The 19,680-nt window shown below is 44.0% G+C and overlaps 1 protein-coding gene across 3 annotated transcripts; it reads left to right on the forward strand.

Annotated features, from left to right (window-relative positions):
• Positions 1-47: 47 nt before the first annotated feature.
• Positions 48-13,525, forward strand: ANAPC11 (anaphase promoting complex subunit 11). 3 transcript variants are annotated; one of them, XM_029599069.1, is made up of 3 exons: positions 48-332; positions 7,211-7,346; positions 13,265-13,525. In XM_029599069.1, the coding sequence occupies exons 2-3, from the start codon at positions 7,238-7,240 to the stop codon at positions 13,408-13,410; spliced, it is 255 nt and encodes an 84-aa protein (XP_029454929.1). In that variant the 5' UTR covers positions 48-332; positions 7,211-7,237; the 3' UTR covers positions 13,411-13,525. The 3 variants fall into 3 exon arrangements, with proteins under 3 accessions (XP_029454929.1, XP_029454928.1, XP_029454930.1); XM_029599068.1 differs by having other exon boundaries at positions 50-363; XM_029599070.1 differs by lacking the exon at positions 48-332 and adding an exon at positions 1,936-1,987.
• The last annotated feature ends 6,155 nt before the right edge of the window (positions 13,526-19,680 follow it).

Raw genomic sequence — 19,680 nt, forward strand, 5'->3', positions numbered from 1 at the left:
ACGACCTGCGACAGACGTAGACGGCTTGTATTTGTCGTCATTTCTGGCGTAAGGCTGTTCAATAAAAACACGTGACTAAGGATCACTACTGCCGTCTTCTGGTTAAAAAAATCGAGTTAAAGTGGAATAATGAGGAAGATGCAGCGAGAACGCGTTCTGTATTAAAAGAAAAACGCTTCCCCTTGTTAATACTTGGGAGTTTTTAAATATGCCTTTTGCTTTTATGGGGCTGTGGCGAGCTGCTCCATGCCCCGGTCACGCGGGCTTTGATAGTCACGGTCCTACTCCCGGAAGCCACCGCTTATTGGTCGGAGGAGGCGCTGCGCGGAAAGGTGGGAGGCTGTGGCAGTTTGCAGGTCTGGGGTAAGAGCTGGATGCCTGTGAGAGGAGTGTGGGATGTAGGGAGAGTTTGCAGGGGCATTGGGGAATGGCTTTTTCTCCCTCACTACACCTTCCTCCCACCCTTATTACGTCTCCCTCCCACATTCGGCACAGGGGTCTCCACTCTCACCTTCATTACACCTCCTCTTCCCACACTCAACAAAAGGCTCTCACCCTCATTACATTCTTCTCTTCTTCCCCATCCTCAGCACAAGCCTCTCATCTTTCTCCTGTTCACGCCCTGGAGTGGGGGTCTCTAAGACTCCCCGTAGATGGAGATGGACTATTGTAGGGCTGGATTTAAGAGGGACTCTCGGAACAGATTTAAGGAATTGAGGGTTGGGGGTAGATTGGGAGCTCGAAATGTGGAAGGAAGGCGAGAGGTGGGAATGAGAATAGGATTGAGAGACAAAGGGGAAGTTGAATTTGGTTAAAACGAAGAAGGTGAGGGTGCAAGATATAAAATGTAAAGAAATGGTGATAAAAGAGACAGCAAAGGCATGTAGATAAGTGATGTATAACGGAAACGACAGAGAAACGAATGGAAGGGGAGAAAATGGAGAATAAAGAATCAAAAACATAGATAATGAACGTAGAACTGTAGGATGAAAGATACAATATTTTAATGGACTATATTCTATTTTGTGACTTCAAATTTAAAGTCATTTTAAAAATTGTACTTAAACTTGTTTAATTTGAATTGAGCTGCTAACTCAGTGATAGTGCTGCAAATCATGTGGGTTTGAGTGTCAAGGCAGGTCTTGCTTTTCCTGAGCTTGTCGGGGTTGGGCATTCAGGAGAGGCAGGGTTCTCAAACACTACCTACCCAAAAGGTGGTGCGGGAGAGGGTCTCAGCCATTGGTTAACAACAGTGATACCTTCTGGCAAGTTCATGAGAGAGCCGTGGCTTGAATGGCACAGCTAGATAGAGGGAGTGGGTTATGAAAACAAATGAAATCTCCTGCTACCAGTTACCAACCCTGGTTCTGATTTAGCTAAAAATTCAAAAGAGCAGAAGGAAATTGCCGGGCTATAAATAATTATGTATAATTATATAGGTGCAGGTTCTGTGGAGCATTGCTGCTGCTTCAGTGCAAGAAAGCTTGACACTGATGTGTCGGCCTGCTGTGCCAAAGGGGTGGTTTTTGAAGAGCTCCTGCTCAGCTCTTTTCCCAGTGGGGCAGATGTTGCTGCACTTTGGGAGGAAGACTTGACTGCAGCTTCTGAGAGACATACGCAATTCCTTCATTTTATAGACCCTGGCACTGTTGAGTACGGTGGGAGATTTATTTTTTATTTTTTAGTTGTGCTAATATTCTTCATTGTATATTGAAATTATTTCATGGGCACTTTTATTTTGTTGCTGGGAGAGAGTGATATTTTTTAGTGGTCTGACCTACTGCTCTTCTAGTCAGAGCAAGGGATGGGGAGGACACTTTTATGGATGAACTGTTAACTGTATATTTTTTTATTTGGTGCATTGTATTATTATCTTTTAGAGGAGGAATAGCCTAGTGGTTAGAGCAGTGGGCTACGAGTCTTGGTTCGAGTCCTGCTGTCGCTCCTTGTGACCTTGTGCAAGTCATTTTACCCTCCATTGCCTCAGGTACAAATATAGATTGATTGTAAGCCCTCTGGGGATAGAGAAATACCTACAGTACCTGAATGTAAACCCGATGTGATGGTATAAAAATAAATAAAATTATTCACAGTTATAGCAGTTGGCCTGGTAATGGTCCAATCCAAGGCAATGGTAGAGCTCGTGTCCATCAGTAATGGGCATTATCTTTCTACAAATGCAGTTCTTAAATCTGTTATGTTTTTGGGGGGTTTTTTTGTTTTTGTTTGGATATAGTGAGGGGAATGCTTTTAGTAGCACTGAGAATTGCTCTTGGTGGGGGGGCAGCTGAGGTAGCAAAAACATTGTGGGATTATTATTTTTTTTTTTTTGAAAGAAGAATTATAGAAAATATGAAGCGAAAGTAGGTAAGTGGCCATGCTAGTACTCCTACAAAAAACTCCCCAAAACTGAAGGGGTTCATGAGGCAGTGGCCTTGCAGGAATTTACACACATGCTGAGTAGAGCAAAATATCTACTGGCTAACCTCTAGGTTCATCAAAATGCTATAATATCACATGGATAATGCCCGCTGTAAGAGAAAGGGGCATGTTTAGGGTAATTTTTAGCATAGGTAGTATCACGTGGTATGGTAAAGTTTTCATACCCTGCGATACTTCGCAGCTGAGAGAAAGCAACTCTTTTTTTTTTTTATAAGGCCTTCATAGTAGTCAAAAGCACTGAGGGCCAGCTAATAGCTCAAGGTTGAGGTGTTTGTGGTGGTTTAGGGTCCAGTATTACATAGCAGAGTGAGGCGTACGAACTGTGCAGTACACCTTGGTGAAGGTTTGATGTCATTTGGAGTGAGGAAAGTGTCACAAAGATGAGTCTTCTACTATGTTATCTTGCCCTAGCTTTATGGTACCCTGTTAGAGTTAATCAAGCTAGGGCGAGAGAACATAAACTGCCATGCGGGGTCAGATCAAGCCCAGCATCCTGTTTCCAACAGAGGCCAAACCAGGCCACAAGAACCTGGCAAGTACCCAAACACCATAAAGATCCCATGCTACTGATGCCAGTAATAGCAGATGCTATTCCCTAAGTCAACTTGATTAATAGTAGAAAAATCATCTTTGTGAGACTTTCCTCACTCCAAAAGATGTCAAATCTTCACCGAGGTGTACTGTGCAGTTTGTACGTCTCTGCATGTAAAACTGACCCTTAACCACCACCTCTAGCTATTAGCTGGCCCTCCTTAAAAAGGAGATAGAGCAGCTTTTAAACTAGAACAAAGGGGAAAGCCGACAGTCGCTCAGCAGCGCATGGTTTGGAGAGAGGTATCTTTAAAGGATACTAATGATGCGTTAGAATTAGGGCATCCCGACAGTGAGGTTCCAATAATTAGAAAAGTAGTCCAAGTGCCTGTAACTAAAAACTCACCTGAGCTAAAAAATTCTAACATCCCTATCAATTAAAAAGCAGAATGGAAATACAAACAAAAAACAAACTTTGAAATGTTTGTATGTTAATGCCAGAAGTCTAAGAAGTAAGATGGGAGAATTAGAATGTATAGCAGTAAATGATGACATAGACTTAATTGGCATCTCAGAGACATGAGCACTCGGGAGGAGGTGTGGCACTTTATGTCCGGGATGGCATAGAGTCCAACATGATAAACATCCTGCATGAGACTAAATATAAAATTGAATCTTTATGGGTAGAACTCCCTTGTGTGTCGGGGAAGACTATAGTGATAGGGGTATACTACCGTCCACCTGGTCAAGATGGTGAGACGGACAGTGAAATGCTAAGAGAAATTAGGGAAGCTATGCACAATAAAGCTCTGGAATTTGTTGCCAGAGGATGTGGTTAGTGCAGTTAGTGTAGCTGGGTTCAAAAAAGGTATGGATAAGTTCTTGGAGGAGAAGTCCATTAACGGCTATTAATCAAGTTTACTTAGGGAATGGCCACTGCTATTAATTGCATCAGTAGTATGGGATCTTCTTAGTGTTTGGGTACTTGCCAGGTTCTTGTGGCCTGGTTTGGCCTCTGTTGGAAACAGGATGCTGGGCTTGATGGACCCTTGGTCTGACCCAGCATGGCAATTTCTTATGTTCTTAAGAGTCCACCGCGTACGCATTTCGTGAGCCGCTGCTTCAGGGACGTTTCGTAATGACTCACTTTGCCCGGCGCTCTGGATAATTCACAGGGTGCTGCTGCGGGAAATCTCTAGGTACTTGTGTAAGATGATTTTTCAATTCTATAGAGGTCCCTTCAGATAATTCTGAAAATCAAAATGCTTTTAGTTGTGTGACCATTAAAGCCTCACTTATTCACAATTCACAATGTGCACATCCTATGCAAAATGAGATCAGTCTTGCTTACCGGACCTGCCACCAGTTTCTGTTTCGGCGTTAAGGCAAATCACTGAATGAAAACGAGTCTGATTTATGACTAATTCACTGATCTCACCTGATACCATTCGATTTCCTTATTAAGGCCACACGGAGTGACTGATTGTAATTGATAGATCCATTTCTGTTCACACTGTCTCAGCCGTTTTACTCTGTCTCCCCCTCATTATGTTTTCAATGACATCAAGTGGACTGTTTTGGAGATCATACACCCGCACTGGAGAGGGGGAGACAGAGTAAAACGGCTGAGACAGTGTGAACAGAAATGGATCTATCAATTACAATCAGTCACCTGTGTCCCTACCCTATATTGTCTTTTAAGTTCCTACTAACCCCATTAACTTATTGTTAACCTGTTTTTGTTCTGCCAAAGTTTAATCCTTGTTCAGCTAAAGCTAATTCTAAGTTATAATGTATGAAACAGGAAAACATTTACGTTTTCCAGCACCTCTTACGTTGTCTGTAAACCGATGTGATATGCCAGATCGAACGTCAGTATATATAAATAAATAAGGAAAGGAAATTAACTGGTAAGTATATAAATTTCACCTTGTCAATGGAAAATAGTCTAAATCTTTACTATTAGGGGTACATTCGTTTGGTTAATTTAATATCCTTCTGATTATAAAAAAGTTGTTCTCTGTTATTGTTTTCTTCTACCCCAGTTCGATGTAAACCGATCTGATATGGTATTCAACCTTGAAGGTCGGTATAGAAAAATGCTAAATAAATAAATAAATATGGTTAATCATATGGTATAACAGCTTCTGTTGTAGTAAACACCTAAAGAGTGTGGGTTTTGGCAGTAACACAGTACACACTCAGGAAAATTGGAGTATGGCATGACTGCAGGAAAAGCCAGCAGGTTGTATGGTCAGGTCAGCTCCAGCTACACACACAGTGTCCCACTCACGTGGTGTTAAACCAAAAAGGTGATTTTAGTGCTTCCCTAGTTTTCTTGGCTAAATGAGTCCTCTTGTGTTTCCATTTAACATATTTACTTTTATTTTCTATTTGGATTTTCCCTGTCCAGAGTGTTGGCAAATTGTTTGGCTTCAATTTGCATTTTATTTCTACTGCATCATGATTATAAACACTTGGCAGAGTTTCAGATTCTTACTTTTATCAGCATTGGTTAGATCTTTTTAATTACTGTATGCTCAGAATGAGAATTGAGTCAACACTGGAATTGTACTAATGCAGGTTGTTTTTCTGGGATGGCAGCTTTGCATCTGGGGCATTGATAAGATTTATTGCCACATTTTAAATTGTGCTCTGGCAGTGATGGCAGCAGGAAAAATTTCAGTATTTACATCTAGGAAAATGAATATTCAGATTTCTCACTTCATTCACAGAAATGTGCTTTGAAGCAAGTTGTAGTGGTCAACATTAAAATATAAAAGCTTATAAACTGCTTCATAATACACAAAAACATACATGAAGAAATGCTCAGTTCTTGCTTTCCATCAGAATGAAACCGAGGACAATTTAGATACCATTCTGTCATAATTATCCCTAAGGAAAACAAAAGAGCAAAGTTATCCCACCAGAGGAAATCACATAAGCAAAAAGGGAAAACCAATTACTAACTTACAAATGGTTGCTCACTTGGTATTTTTGAAAATTTTTAAATTTTTATATATTTTTTTTATATTTATCTGAGACAACTTGATAGTTGAAGAAAAATTTTTGGAAAAACATTTTAGAGGAAAAGTGAACTGCATCAGCAAGCCAGTCAGCGTCTCTCCTGAAACCTGGAGAGCGCTCTGTCTTCTCAATCACTTGCAGTCACTATAAATATACAGTCATTTTGACAACATATAAATCAAAAAGATTCAAAGAACTCATTACACGCCTTCAGAGGCGATTAAATCTTCAAATTGATGCAGACACCTTCCATGCGAGTTAGACTGTATGTGAGTACCTTAAATACTGCTCAACTACGGCCGAAGTTTCGCTGACAACAGCTTCATCAGAAGCCAAAAATAACAAAACTGACACAATGGAATTCACAAACAATTCCGTCTCTTGCCCCCATGGCGATGCCACGTACTTGGTTGCGCAAGAGCCCGGTCTGCCTGATTTAAACAGTGTTTTTGTTCGTTGAGTGGTTTCTGTCCATCTTGAATTTATGCGGGAGACCTACGGGTCCCGAGTAAGGATTCTTCAGTCTGCTCCTTTGGAAAGATAAGTAAATCATATGTCTTCTAACATTAAGATTTATTTTTATTTTTGTTTCTATGCCAGTTTTGAAATGACAGAGACAAGAACAATGTGAAGGTAGTGCAAAGAAGATAACATTAACAGGCTATATTTTTCTATGCAAGAGACGGAATTGTTTGTGAATTCCATTGTCAGTTTTGTTATTTTTGGCTCCTGATGAAGCTGTTGTCAGCGAAACTTCGGCCGTAGTTGAGCCGTATTTAAGGTACTCACATACCGTCTAACTCACATGGAAGGTGTCTGCATCGCCTCTGAAGGTGTGTAATGAGTTCTTTGAATCTTTTTTATTTATGTTGTCAAAATGACTGTATATTTATAGTGACTGCAAGTGATTGAGAAGACCGTGCGTTCTCCAGGTTTCAGGAGAGAACCTGACTGGCATGCTGATGCAGTTCACTTTTCCTCTAAAATCTTTTTCAACTATTAAGTTGTCTCAGATAAATATAAAAATTTAAAATTTTCAAAAATACCAAGTGAGTAACCATTTGTAAGTTAGTAATTGGTTTTCCCTTTTTGCTTGTATAATTATCCCTAAAACAACCTCCCATAGAATATAAAAAGGATCACCCACCTATTTTTTTGAGCTGCCCATTACTTGTCTTAAATTGATCAGTTTAATTAAACATCCCAACAGTGCTAATGACGAGAGTGCTGAGGTGCCATGAGGGTGAAGGTTAAGTCATGGAATGGCGTCGCTTCCTGGCTCTGGGTGGCTAATGATGAGAACTGTGGAATTTGTCGCATGGCCTTCAACGGCTGCTGTCCTGACTGTGAGTTCTTAGCACCTTTGTTTTTTCCCATTCTCTGAGTACAATCAGGATGGTAGTCCTCACACATGGGTGACATCATCAGATGGAGCCTGATGTGGGAAATATGTCAAAGTTTCTAGAAACTTTGATTAGGCATACTGAGCATCCCCAGCATGCCTTATACCACTTGTCTCTTCAGCCTCCCCCCCCATACGGAGCTGAGAGCCTTGTGGTTTGATTAAGCTCTAAAATTTTGGCTTTTGCCTTGTGGAAAATTTTGTTTTTGCGGTTTTCCGTAATCTTTTTTCCTCCAGTCTGTCACTGGCTCCCTCTTGGTGCCTCACCGTAAATGTCCCCCAGTCAAGCTCCTCGGCATTCAGGTAAGTTTCAATTTGCGGTTGGTTTCCTCTCCCCCCCCCCCCCCCCCCCCCCCCCCCCCCCCCCCCCCGTGGTGGCAGTGCCTTGGTGGCAGTCTTCCATTGACACCTGCCGCCATCATTCTGTGTTTTTCCTTATTTATTTTCACCCCATCGTGGCCATGGCTGATTTCCGCTGAGGACCATGTCAATCACCGATCCTCATGATGTTTGCATCCTCTGCCTGGAAGTATCGCATGATGTCCAGGGTTGCCGCTTATGCACCAAGATGACCCTGAAGTCTAAGCCATTGGCATTGGAGGAACTCTGAGCCGCACTGATGGACACCACACTATGGACCAGGCAGCGGAGATCAACCAACCATCATTATCCTCAACTTCGGCACAGGGGAATGACCAGGCCAATCATCTTGGGAAAACCAAGAAACATCTGCACCAGTCCCCATCTATGCATGGGAACGCATCAGCTTTTGATGCAATGCCCCCGAAGCAACCCCCATGGTGAGGAACGCTCAGCCTCCATCGATGCCCAGAGTCTGCGACGGTCTCCACTGGTCCTGATGTCAGTCGCCGATCCCCCTAGAAGAGTCCAAGGAAGATCTAGCCACCCCTCCTTCCTTCCTAGTCAGTGTTGGCATCTACAGTGTTTGAGGAGGAGCTGCTGCATTGTTGTCCAGCTAGCGGTGGGGCAGGTACTTAAAGGCTTTGGTCCCGCAGCACCTATGACACCAGAGCTGGTGCCGCCCGTTCTCGTACTGCTTCTAGAGAAGCTCAATGTGCTCATCGGTGCCTTACTAACCCAGCTGGAATATGTTCCTGGGACGGCACCCTCCCCCTACCAATACAGTGGTAGTTGCCTGTTCCTCTGAGGAAGCTCCAAGGCCGGTGGAGACACCAAGGCCTGTAGTCCCGTTTCCTCCCCCCTCCATCCAGTTCCATTGGTGCCTGCACCTCTGGACGTTGGCCAAGCACCTAGGGCCCCATACCCTGTGGTATACAGTGAGGATGAGGGTTCCCATGACCCCTGGGGGATGATCAGATGGAATCCTCCTCTGAGGATTCAGATGATCTCCCATCAGACCCTTCTCCTTCAGAGGAGCGAAGGAGGTCTCTCCCTGAGGATTTAACCTTCACAAGGTTTGTTAGGGTGATGGTGGAGGCCCTCCCATTCCAGCTTTTTACTGAAGACGCCAGGCACAAAATACTTGAGGTTCTTCAGTTTGTAGAGCCTCCTAAGGAGATCATGGCAGTCCCAGTACGGATTTGGAAACACCCCCTCACATTGCCTCCTGTGAGTAAGAAGGCAAATAGGACTTACATCATTCAAAAAGCTGCCGGATTCAATAAGTGTCAGCAGCCCCACGAATTGGTGGTGGTTGAATCCGCCCTCAAGAGGGCCAAGTGCTCTCAGACCCCACTCCTCAGCACCCCCGGGGAACGGACCACAGGACATTGGACGCTCTTGGGAGGAAGGTGTTCCAAAGCGCCATGCTTATTGTTTGCATCTCTGCCTACCCGCACTACATGAGCCAGTACTCGTGGAACATCTGGAAGCAAGTGCAGGAGGTAGCTGAGCAACTGCGTCAACAGCAGTAAGACAACCTCATTTTGCTGGTACACGAGCTTGGAGTGTGGAAAACACAAGGTACATGCAACCTACGATGTTTTTGTCATGGCATCAAGGGTTTCTACAGCGGGAATCAGCACCCACAGGCTGACATGGCTACAGGCCTCTGATCTCAGTCAGAAGTACAGGAACGACTCAGACGTGCCATGCACTGGATAGAATCTCTTCGGAGATAAGGTGAAGAATGCTTTAGCCCAGCTCCAGGACCACCAACGCTCTGGACCTGTCCTCCTTATACAGGAGGCCGTCTAGGCTGGGGCCCAGGAAGTCTCTTTCGTCAAAGGAAATATTATTCTCCGCCGCCTCAATTCTGTCCATATCATCAGAGCTCCCAAGCCCCTGCCAGCTCCTCAGACAACTTCGGGAATGGGGTTTTGACTGGGTCGTAGGGAGCATAAGCCAGTTGCCCATACTCAGGACGATGGACCATCCAATGGGGGCAGGCTGTGGTTCTTTGCAAACCAATGGCCCATTGTAACCTTGTCCATCGCCAGGGATACTAATTAAATCTACTGGATGTCCTGCCAAATTGCTGTCCTTCCCATTTTGGGGGCCGGTAGCGCATCAGGAGGTGCTACAAGTGAAGTTCTCCTCAGCTAGAGCATTTGAACCCAAACACCAGGGCAGAGATTCTACTCCAGGTACTTCCTGATTCCAAAGAAAATTGGAGGACTCCATCCCATCCTTGACCAAGTTTCGAAAAGAAAAGTAAAGTTCAAGATGGTTTCCTTGGGCACCTCAATCCTCCTTTTTTTGTAACAAATAGGGGGGGGGGGGGAAGCTGGCCATGCTCCCTCGACCTAAAGGATGCATACCCCCAAATCGAGATCTTTTCTGGTCACAGGAAGTATTTCCGATTTGTGGTAGGAAAACATTTCCAGTACCGGGTATTGCCATTTGGCTTTGCATATGCCCCACAGGTCTTTACAAAATGCCTGGCTGTGGCAGTGGAGCACCGTCCGCAGACTGGGAATGCATGTTGTCCCATATCTGGATGATTAGCTGGATAAGAGCACGTCTCATGTGAGGACCACCTGGTCCATGCACTTGACCATTCTGGTGTTGGAATCACTAGGGTTCTTTCTCAACTACCCAAAGTCCCATCTGTCCGTCACCTCAATTATCCTTCATTGAAGACCTGCTAGACATGGCTCAAGCCAGGGCCTTTCTGCCATGCCACAGTGCCGTCGATCTGGCAACCATTGCAACAGAAGTGCAACAGATCCAGCAGGTGTCAACTTAGCACATGTTGACTGGGTCACATGGCCATGACCATCCATGTCACTCCCTTGGTACACTTACACATGCGCAGAGCCCAGTGGACCCTGAGGTTGCAGTGGCGCCAGGCCACTCAAACTCCAGGATTGCATCCAAGTCACCCCATCTCTCCAGGACTGTTGTCCTGGTGCGGGTATTCTCCAATCTGGAACGAAGGATTTATTTTCAGTCTCCCTACTCAAATTGTGCTAACCACAGATACATCCACCCTGGGGTGGGGAGCTCATTTAGATGAGCTTGGCCCCCAGGGATTGTGGTTCGCTCAGGAACATTCTTGTCAAATAAACTTCCTGGAGATTCGGGCGATCCAGTATGCATTATGGGCTTTCAGAGATCAGCTGTCCAACAAAATTGTCCTGATCCAGATCGACAGCAAAGAAGCCATGTGGTATGTCAACAAGCAGGTAGGCACGGGATCATACCTCCTGTGTCAGGAAGTGGTACAGATCTGGTCCTGGGCCCTGACTCATGGGATGGTGCTCAGGGCCATATACCTGGCCGGAACAGAGAATGTGATAATGTTTCTGTTATCTGTGAACCGATGTGAGGTTACTAAACAAATATTGGTATATAAAAACTGCAAATAAATAAATAAATAATAGACAGGCTGAGTAGAGTTTTCAGACCCCACAAGTGGGCCCTGGACCAAGGTGTAGCTAATCGTATTTTCTGCCTCGGGGGGGGGGGAGCCCAGACAGAGATCTGTTTGCATCCCCCTGCATCCGGAAGATGCCTTGATTCTGCTTCCTGTCCAGGTCAAACCAGCCTCTGACACCCATGCCCGACATTGGGGTAAGGGTCTTCTGTATGCATGTCCTCAGATTCCCTTAGTGGGGAAGACTCTCTTGAAGCTTCGCGAGCACAGAGGGACTATGATCCTCACAGCCCCTCATTGGCAGAGATAGGTCTGGTTTCCACTCCTGCGGCAGTTGTCCATCCAGAAACCGATCAGTCTGGGGACTTTCCCGGATCTCATCACGCAAGATCAGGGCAGGCTGCAGCATCCCAACCTCCAGGCCTGGATTTTGAGAGGTTAATCCTGCAGCCACTTGATCTTTCTGAGGATGTGTCTCTGGTTCTGGTGGCGTCCAGAAAGCCTTCCACAAGAAAGTCCTATGGACTGAAGTGGAGGAGGTTTTCTGTGTGGTGTGAACAGAAGGCCCTAGAACTGTTCTCCTGCCCCACGCAAAAACTGCTTGACTATCTTCTATAGCTAACTGAGGCTGGCTTAAAAACCAACTCCATCTGATTTCATTTTAGTGCAAGTGGCGCATACCACCACGGTGAGGATGATATGCCTATCTCTATACAACCTATAGTTGTACATTTCATGCGGTACCTGCTTCAGTTGAAGCCTCCCCTAAGGCCTCCTGTGTCTTGGGACCTCGACGTAGTGTTGGCTCAGCTGATGAAAGCTCCTTTTGAGCTGTTGCGCACCTGTGACCTGAAGTACCTGACATGGAATGTCATATTTTTGGCAGTGGCCACTTCAGTGCGCAGGGTCAGTGAGCTCCATGCCTTAGTTTCTTAACTCACCTTGTACTAAGTTCTATCATGACAGGGTGGCCTTGCGTGCACACACACCCTAAGTTTCTTTCTAAGGTGGTGACTGATTTCTATCTTAACCAGTCAATCATCCTGCCAATTTTCTTTCCCAGGCCCCATTCGCACCAAGGCGAACGAGCACTGCACAGTTTGGACTGCAAGCGTGCCTTAGCCTTCTACCTGGAGTGGACAGAAGCCCATAGACAGTCCACCCAACTTATTCTTTTCATAGGAATAAGTTGGGCATTGCTGTTGTCAAACCAACAATATCCAATAGGCTAGCAGATTGCATCTCCTTCTGTTATGCCCAGGCAGGTCATGTCGAGGCTCTTTCTGTCAGAGCCATGGCAGCATCGGTGGCCCACTTGCAAGCAGTTCCCGTGGAGGGGATCTGCAAGGCTGTAACATGGAGTTCTCTCCACATGCTCACGTCCCACTACTGTCTGGATAGGGATGGCAGACATGACAGTAGGTTCAGCCAGTCTGTCCTCTGGAACCTGTGATGGGTAGAACCCAATACTCCCAACCTAGGGCCCATTGTTTGGTTCAGGCTGTCTCCCCCCTCTGTTACCAAGAGCACTGGTGGTGGTGTGCCTGTTAGCACCTGGTTAGGTGTCTGTTGGCCCCTTTTGTATTGGGGAGCAGCTTGTAGCTAGGGATTCACCTATGTGTGAGGGCTTCTATCCAGCTTGTCCTCAGAGAAAGCAGAGTTGCTTATCTGTTAACAGGTGTTCTCAGAGGACAGCAGGGTGTTAGTCCTCACGAAACCCGCCTGCCATCCCACGGATTGGGTTTCTCCTATTTTTTATTTTTCGTAATTCTATGTTAAGATACTGAAGAGGGGACCCCACGTGGTACAGGGAATGCTCAGAGTACGTAGTCAAAGTTTTCCACCTCAGGCTCCATCTGATGACTTCACTCATGTATGAGGACTAACATTCTGCTGTCCTCTGAGAACAACTCTGTTTGCTCCCTGATCTTGATGTTTATGCACCTAGTTTCCCTGTACTTTTTTTTTTTTTCCCCTCTTCCCCCCCCCCCCCCCCCCCTTTCCTTTTTGAGGAGCTTTTCAGGTAGCTTGGGCTTCTCATGGCTGTCTCTTTTTGTTTTCAGGTAAGGTCCCAGGTGATGACTGCCCACTTGTGTGGGGACAGTGCTCACACTGCTTCCACATGCATTGCATTCTCAAGTGGCTCAACTCGCAGCAGGTGCAACAGCACTGCCCCATGTGCCGACAGGAATGGAAATTCAAAGAGTGATGTGATTGTTCCACATCAGTCATGGAGGCCTCACTTCATGGGAATTAGTTTGCACTGCAATCACCTGAAAACCTTGTTACATTTCTCCAGTCATTAAACTTTTTATGCACCAACATCCCGTATTTACAGAAAGTTGTCCCTCCTCGCCCCCAGAGCTGAAAGTAGGTCTGCATTTGTGGAGGGTCTTGCACCTGGTCTCATCACTGCTGAACAGAGCAGGTGCTTATATGGAAAAAGGGGATTATCTTTTATATGTGTTGGTTTAGTGGGGATAGTGTGAGTGTGAGAAGGGACAGTTATTTGTGTGAATGTGGAGAATATATATCTATATATCTAGGACTGTAGATCCACCTTAATCCAACTTTCTTCTGATTGTCTTAACTATGTCATAATCTTGTAAAATTCAATAACAAAGAGGAGAAACCTTATTTATTGTTTAACCATACCAAAAGAATTTTTTGATAACAACGTCATCAGACTTTAGTGCAGATTGAGTATAATCCACTGTCTCTCGCCACACAATGGGCCACAAACAGTATCAACCAATAATATAGCGCTTCTATGTAATCATTTGACGTTGGTTCTGCACAAATGCTCACCAATTTTAATTAAAATTTTCTAAAACCCATTTCCATTAACCCCAAACCACTAAACCACCCTCAAGTACACTCCTTTAGCATCTCTTATTATATTAATATTAATTTTTAATTTTTCATAAAGGACTATACTTAGCTATACTGTAGCATATTTCTATACTTAGCTATACTGTAGCATATTTCAACACTGCCCGGGTCGGGCAGTGTTGAAATATGCTACAGTGGGAAGCTAAGTATAGTCCTTTATGAAAAATTAAAAATTAATATTAAAAAATATAATAAGAGATGCTAAAGGAGTGTACTTGAGGGTGGTTTGGGGTTAATGGAAATGGGTTTTAGAAAAATTTAATTAAAATTGGTGAGCATTTGTGCAGAACCAACCTCAAATGATTACATGGAAGCGCTATATTATTGGCTGATACTGTTTGTGGCCCATTGTGTGGCGAGAGACAGTGGATTATACTCAATCTGCACTAAAGTCTGATGACGTTGTTATCAAAAAATTCTTTTGGTATGGTTAAACAATAAATAAGGTTTCTCCTCTTTGTGTTTGAATTTGATAGTTTTGAGGGGATTGTGGCTTCTGTGTGGTGATTATATAATCTAGTAAAAGTCAAGAAATGTGCATCTTTTGTCAGTTCCCAACCCCCAAATGCAATGATTGATTTAGAACTGCTGGATTTACATATTTTCCCTATTGAGTAGCTTTTCTACTAAAAGTTTGGTCAATTTCCTTTGAATTGTTTTTTTGCTAATATTCTAGCAGTCTGAATAAAAACAACCCTTTCTTTAAAAGTGGGGAAATGTATTGCTCTTTAATCCTAGAGGATTAGCCTAATTTAGTTTGTAGTTTTGATAAAAAGTTGGTGTGAGATTCCTGTACAGTCCCCTAATTTGTGTAGTTTTTCTCCTCCTTTTAAATATATTTTGCTAATGTAAATAGTCCTAATTTGGAATAGTCTTTCAGCATACATAATATATCCCTGTGTCCTCATTGGCTCAGTAGGAGAATGGACTGTCTCATGTATGTGGAAGTGTGTTTTGCATTTATATCATTGGAAGTATTCATATGTATTATATCCCTCTCCCCCTCCACTCTTCTTGAGCGTCCTTAGAATTCATTTCATGGTACACATGGTTCTTCATTATTTTGATAGCCGTTCACTGGACTGCCTCTGCTATGGTTAAGGCAGTCAGTGTAGCTGAGTTTAAAAAAAGGTTTGAATAAATTCCTGGGTGAGAAGTCCATAAACTGCTATTAATCATGTTGACTTACAGCAGTGGTTCTCAACCTTTTTCCCATCGTGACACACTGCTCATTATAATCTACAATAGAAATAAAAAAAAAAATAAAATTGAAAAGTCCTGTATTACTTTTATTGTTAAGAATGACACAAGGAAAAGAAGAGTACTCTCTGAAAACAAATTATATAAATAGTAAAACTCCCATATCAGAACAGCACCAACTTCCAAAACTCAAACAGTAACCACCTTACCTAAGAAAAGGCAACACTGAAAATATTATACCAGGCCTTAAAACTCCAGTACTCCTCCTATTAGGAAAACCAAACAAACCAGACTGCTCTAGAGCCCTACTTAGAAACTACATGCCAGCAGAATACTCGTCTCAATCACATGTGCACAGCCTCACCTAATAAAGATCATAAAGCATAAATAGAAACATGCAGATGAAAACTGAACTGGAAACGGCAATAAGCCAGAGACTGTATGCAGTGCAACAAAGGGAAAAAAATCACCAGTCCTCATAAAATAAAGTAAGAAATATAAAATCAATAGCAGTAAAACCATACCAATACAAAGAACAGATTTCAAAACAGCTGGTGAATGGAATATCCAATAATTTAAAACTTTGTATACAAAAATTTCTAGATACCAATACAATAAATATTTCAAAACAGACACAAAGACCCAATAATTAAAAATAAAGATGAAAAAAAAAAATGCTCTGCTCTCCATACCTGGTAATGTTAGATTTTCCAGGTAGCCTGAGATTGTTGTGAATTAGGAGAGGGGGTGGTGTTTGCTTGCAACTTTCTCCTCTCTCACACACACTCAATGACACACACATACGTATGCTCTCTCACTTACATAGGCTGGCAATCACACAATTGCACATGCTCTCTCTCACATAATACAGGTTCTTACTCATTCTTACACATTCATGCTGTCCCTCACACACAAAGGATCTCAATCACTCACACATGCTCAAAGCCCTTGTGCTGTCGAAAGGAGTCCCATCGGCCGCAGGGTCTGACATTGCTCCTCTTTTTGCTCCAGGCCGCGCTGCTCTTCTCCTTTGGGCCAATGCTGCACGCACTTGTACCTAGCATGGTCTCTTCTTCCTGTGCATGTGGCCGCTGTACACCACTTCCTTTTCCGGGGGAGGCAGGTCAAAGAGCCCATGCTGCCCGTGCCACTGAGTCCAGCTCTCCTACCACTTTCCACCTGGGCTATCAGCATTTTAAGTCCGGGTGGAGGAAGAGTTCCAATTTCGCTGGGGCAGTGGGAGCAGCTGGGCCAGCGGGGGACTGGGATGTGTGGCAACACACTGGTTGAGAACCGCTGCTTAGGGAATAGCCACTGCTTATTACCAGCATCAGTAGCATGGAATCTGTATAATGTTTGGGTACTTGCCAGGTATTTGTAACCTGGATTGGTTGCTGTTGGAAACGGTACTGTGCTGGATGGTTTGATACAGTAAGGCATATTCTTATGAACTGGTGCAATGAGGTCTTGCCAGTTTTTGTGTTTTGTTATCAGCGAAATATCTGGCTTTTGCCAATGTTTTGTTACTCTGGCAACCTTTGGATAGTCAGATATCATCACGCTGCAATCTCTTTCCTGTTTTGTGCACATCAATATCTCTGTTTCATCATGAACAGCTTTCTTGAGCTTGTGTGCCCCATATGCATAACTGCACTTTTCTCATTAAATCTTAGCTTCTAAACTCTTGACCATGCCACAGGATTTCTTCGATACCTTAATCTTTCCACTCTGGAATATCCACTTTTGCAGATCTTGGTGTCAATTATAGTCAACACAAATTTTTGTTATAACAGTATATTCTTGCTCTGTAGACCTGTGTGTTGAGGGTCACTTTTTCATTAAACCATCAGTGAGTCTCCTGTCCCCATAAGGCATACAATTTAGGTAGATTAAGCAAATGCCTCAGAAGGAGAAATGGTTCACTATGGTGTTTTGTAGAAACAAATGGGAAGGACACAGGTTGGGGTAGTCCAGGCCACTAGCAGAAGGCCAGGAGAAAGGTGGCTGGTGTGTTCTGTCAGTCTGACCATTCACATGATATACAAAAAGGACAGAAAGCAGCTTATTTTCAGAATCAGAGAGGGGAGCTTTAGGAAGTGTGTATGAAAATAGTACCAATGGAAAGTTCATTAAAGTTCTGGCTTGGAGTCCATTTCCCTGCAGATGTAGCCAGGTGCTGTATAGAAGTGTGTGCATTTGTTATATAAGAAATGCCATACTGCTTCAGACTAAGGGTCCATCAAATCCAGCATCCTGTCTGACTGTGGCCAATCCAGGTCACAAGTACCCAATACACTCCAAAAGAATAGATCCATTTTTTGTTTAAGCAGGCTGAATTAGCCATTATGGGGTGATGTCAACTGGCGGCACTAAACGAACTAGTCTCCTCGCTAGTAGAGTTTTGACCACGTACAGGAGTTCCCATGCAGGCATTGCCTCATGAGCCTCCTCAGTCATTTTTTGTACAGGCAGCGCAAAGATGTCTACTTAGTCTCCAGATATTTTGTTCAAAATCCTTTAACACTTTTCATTTATTATTTTCTTCAGTTTTCGTACTTGCAGCACTGCAACACACAAGTGCTATAAAAGTCTCCGCAAAATGACCTACAAAAAGAAACCCCCAATGGTGTTAAGGCCTCATTGAATGCTATCTTTGCTTCGCGCTGGACCATGACCAGGCCCACTATGGAAAAATGTCCCATGTTCTCAACGCTCCAGTGCATATCCCTTAGAGCAGAGCTTTCCAAACTGTGTGTCGTGACACGTTAGTGTGTTGACTGCAGCTTGAAGGTGTGTCACCCGGTCCACATGGAAGCAGGGAACTACAGCAGGAAGATCGGTGGGGCCGTGGTGGAGCTTACCTCACCATGGCCCAAAGAAAAGGATCACGTTTACTCCTTCCTGCCTGCGCAGCCCTGGAAGAAAAATGTTGCCGGAGCCACGTGGGCAGGAAGGAGGAGGAGCATCTGCCGTGTCCAGAAGAAGAGCAGCGTTAATGAGCCCCGCATATCCCACGTCGCGATGGTCCGAGAAGAGGAGGAAACCCGGTAGTAGGGCTGCTGTGAGAATGAGAACCTGATTGTGTGTTTGAGGGAAGAAGACAGATGAGAGAAAAGAAACTAGAAAAAAAAAAGACCCTGTAAAAGGAATTGGCAAAAAAACAAGAAAGGGAAGGTGGAAAAAAAAGCCTGTGACCAAATGATTAGAAAACTAAGATCAGTAAGCAAAGGTAAAAAAAAATTACTTTTTAATGATTGGCATATATTATCTTTGGGAATGTGCAAGAGTAGCACTTTATGCCGATCTCGCAATGTACGAGATCGGCATGGAGGAAGTGGAAGCCCGCAAATATTTAATACCGCGGGGCCTGCACAGAGGAGGCAGCAGAACGGGCTTCAGTGCCAGTAGCAGCAATCAGCACCTCCCCAAATATCCACATGGCAGCAGTGACAGCAGTAGCAGAGGAATGAGAGAGGCTCTGAGGTTGCTGGCAAAAGAAAGATAGGGGGGTCTGCCTTCAGTGTGTGCATGTGTATGAATAGGAGTCTGCCTGGGGGTGTATGTGTGTGAATGCATGGGTGCCTGCCTGAGGTTGTATCTGTGTCTGAGAACGAATAGGTGCCTGCCTATGGTGTGGTGTATGTATGTATGTGTGTGTGTGTGTGTGAGAGAATAAATCCCTGCCTGCCTGGGGGTCTGTGTATGTGTGCATGCCTGGGGGGTGGGGAGGGAGTGGTGTGTGAATTAATGGGAGCTGCCTGGGGGTTAGTGTTGGGTGGAAGTCAGGGATCTTGGTGCTATTTTAGATAGTGAATTGAATTTAAAGGCTTTTATAAAAGCTATAATCAAAGATGGCTTTTATAAATTACAAATTTTAAAGAATCTAAAACCCTTGTTACACAGCAATGATTTTCGAACAGTGCTGCAAGCTCTTTTGCTATCGAAATTGGGCTACTGTAATGCCCTTTTTCTGGGCCTTACACTATCTACTATTCGCCCTTTGCAACTTTTGCAGAATGCTGCCGCACGGCTACTGACAAATTCCAAAAAATTTGATAACATCACCCCTGTTTTGATGAGCCTTCATTGGTTACCAATTTATTTTCACATTCAGTACAAAAGTTTGACCCTCATTCACAAAACCATCTACGGCAACAACACAGAATGGCTAAATGCAGCTCTTCATATTCACACGCCCTCACGCAACTTAAGATCATTAGGCAAGGCGTTATCAGTTCCATCGCTGAAATCGGCACATTTAAATGCGGTTAGGGAAAGGGCTGTCTCCCTAGCCGGGCCAAAACTCTGGAACTCTTCCTCTCAATTTACGATTAGAGGCAAACATACAACCATTCAAGAAACAACTAAAAACATGGTTATACGAGCA

The sequence above is a fragment of the Rhinatrema bivittatum genome, chromosome 4 (genome assembly GCF_901001135.1).
Source record: "Rhinatrema bivittatum chromosome 4, aRhiBiv1.1, whole genome shotgun sequence".
Classification (NCBI taxonomy): Eukaryota; Metazoa; Chordata; class Amphibia; order Gymnophiona; family Rhinatrematidae; genus Rhinatrema; species Rhinatrema bivittatum.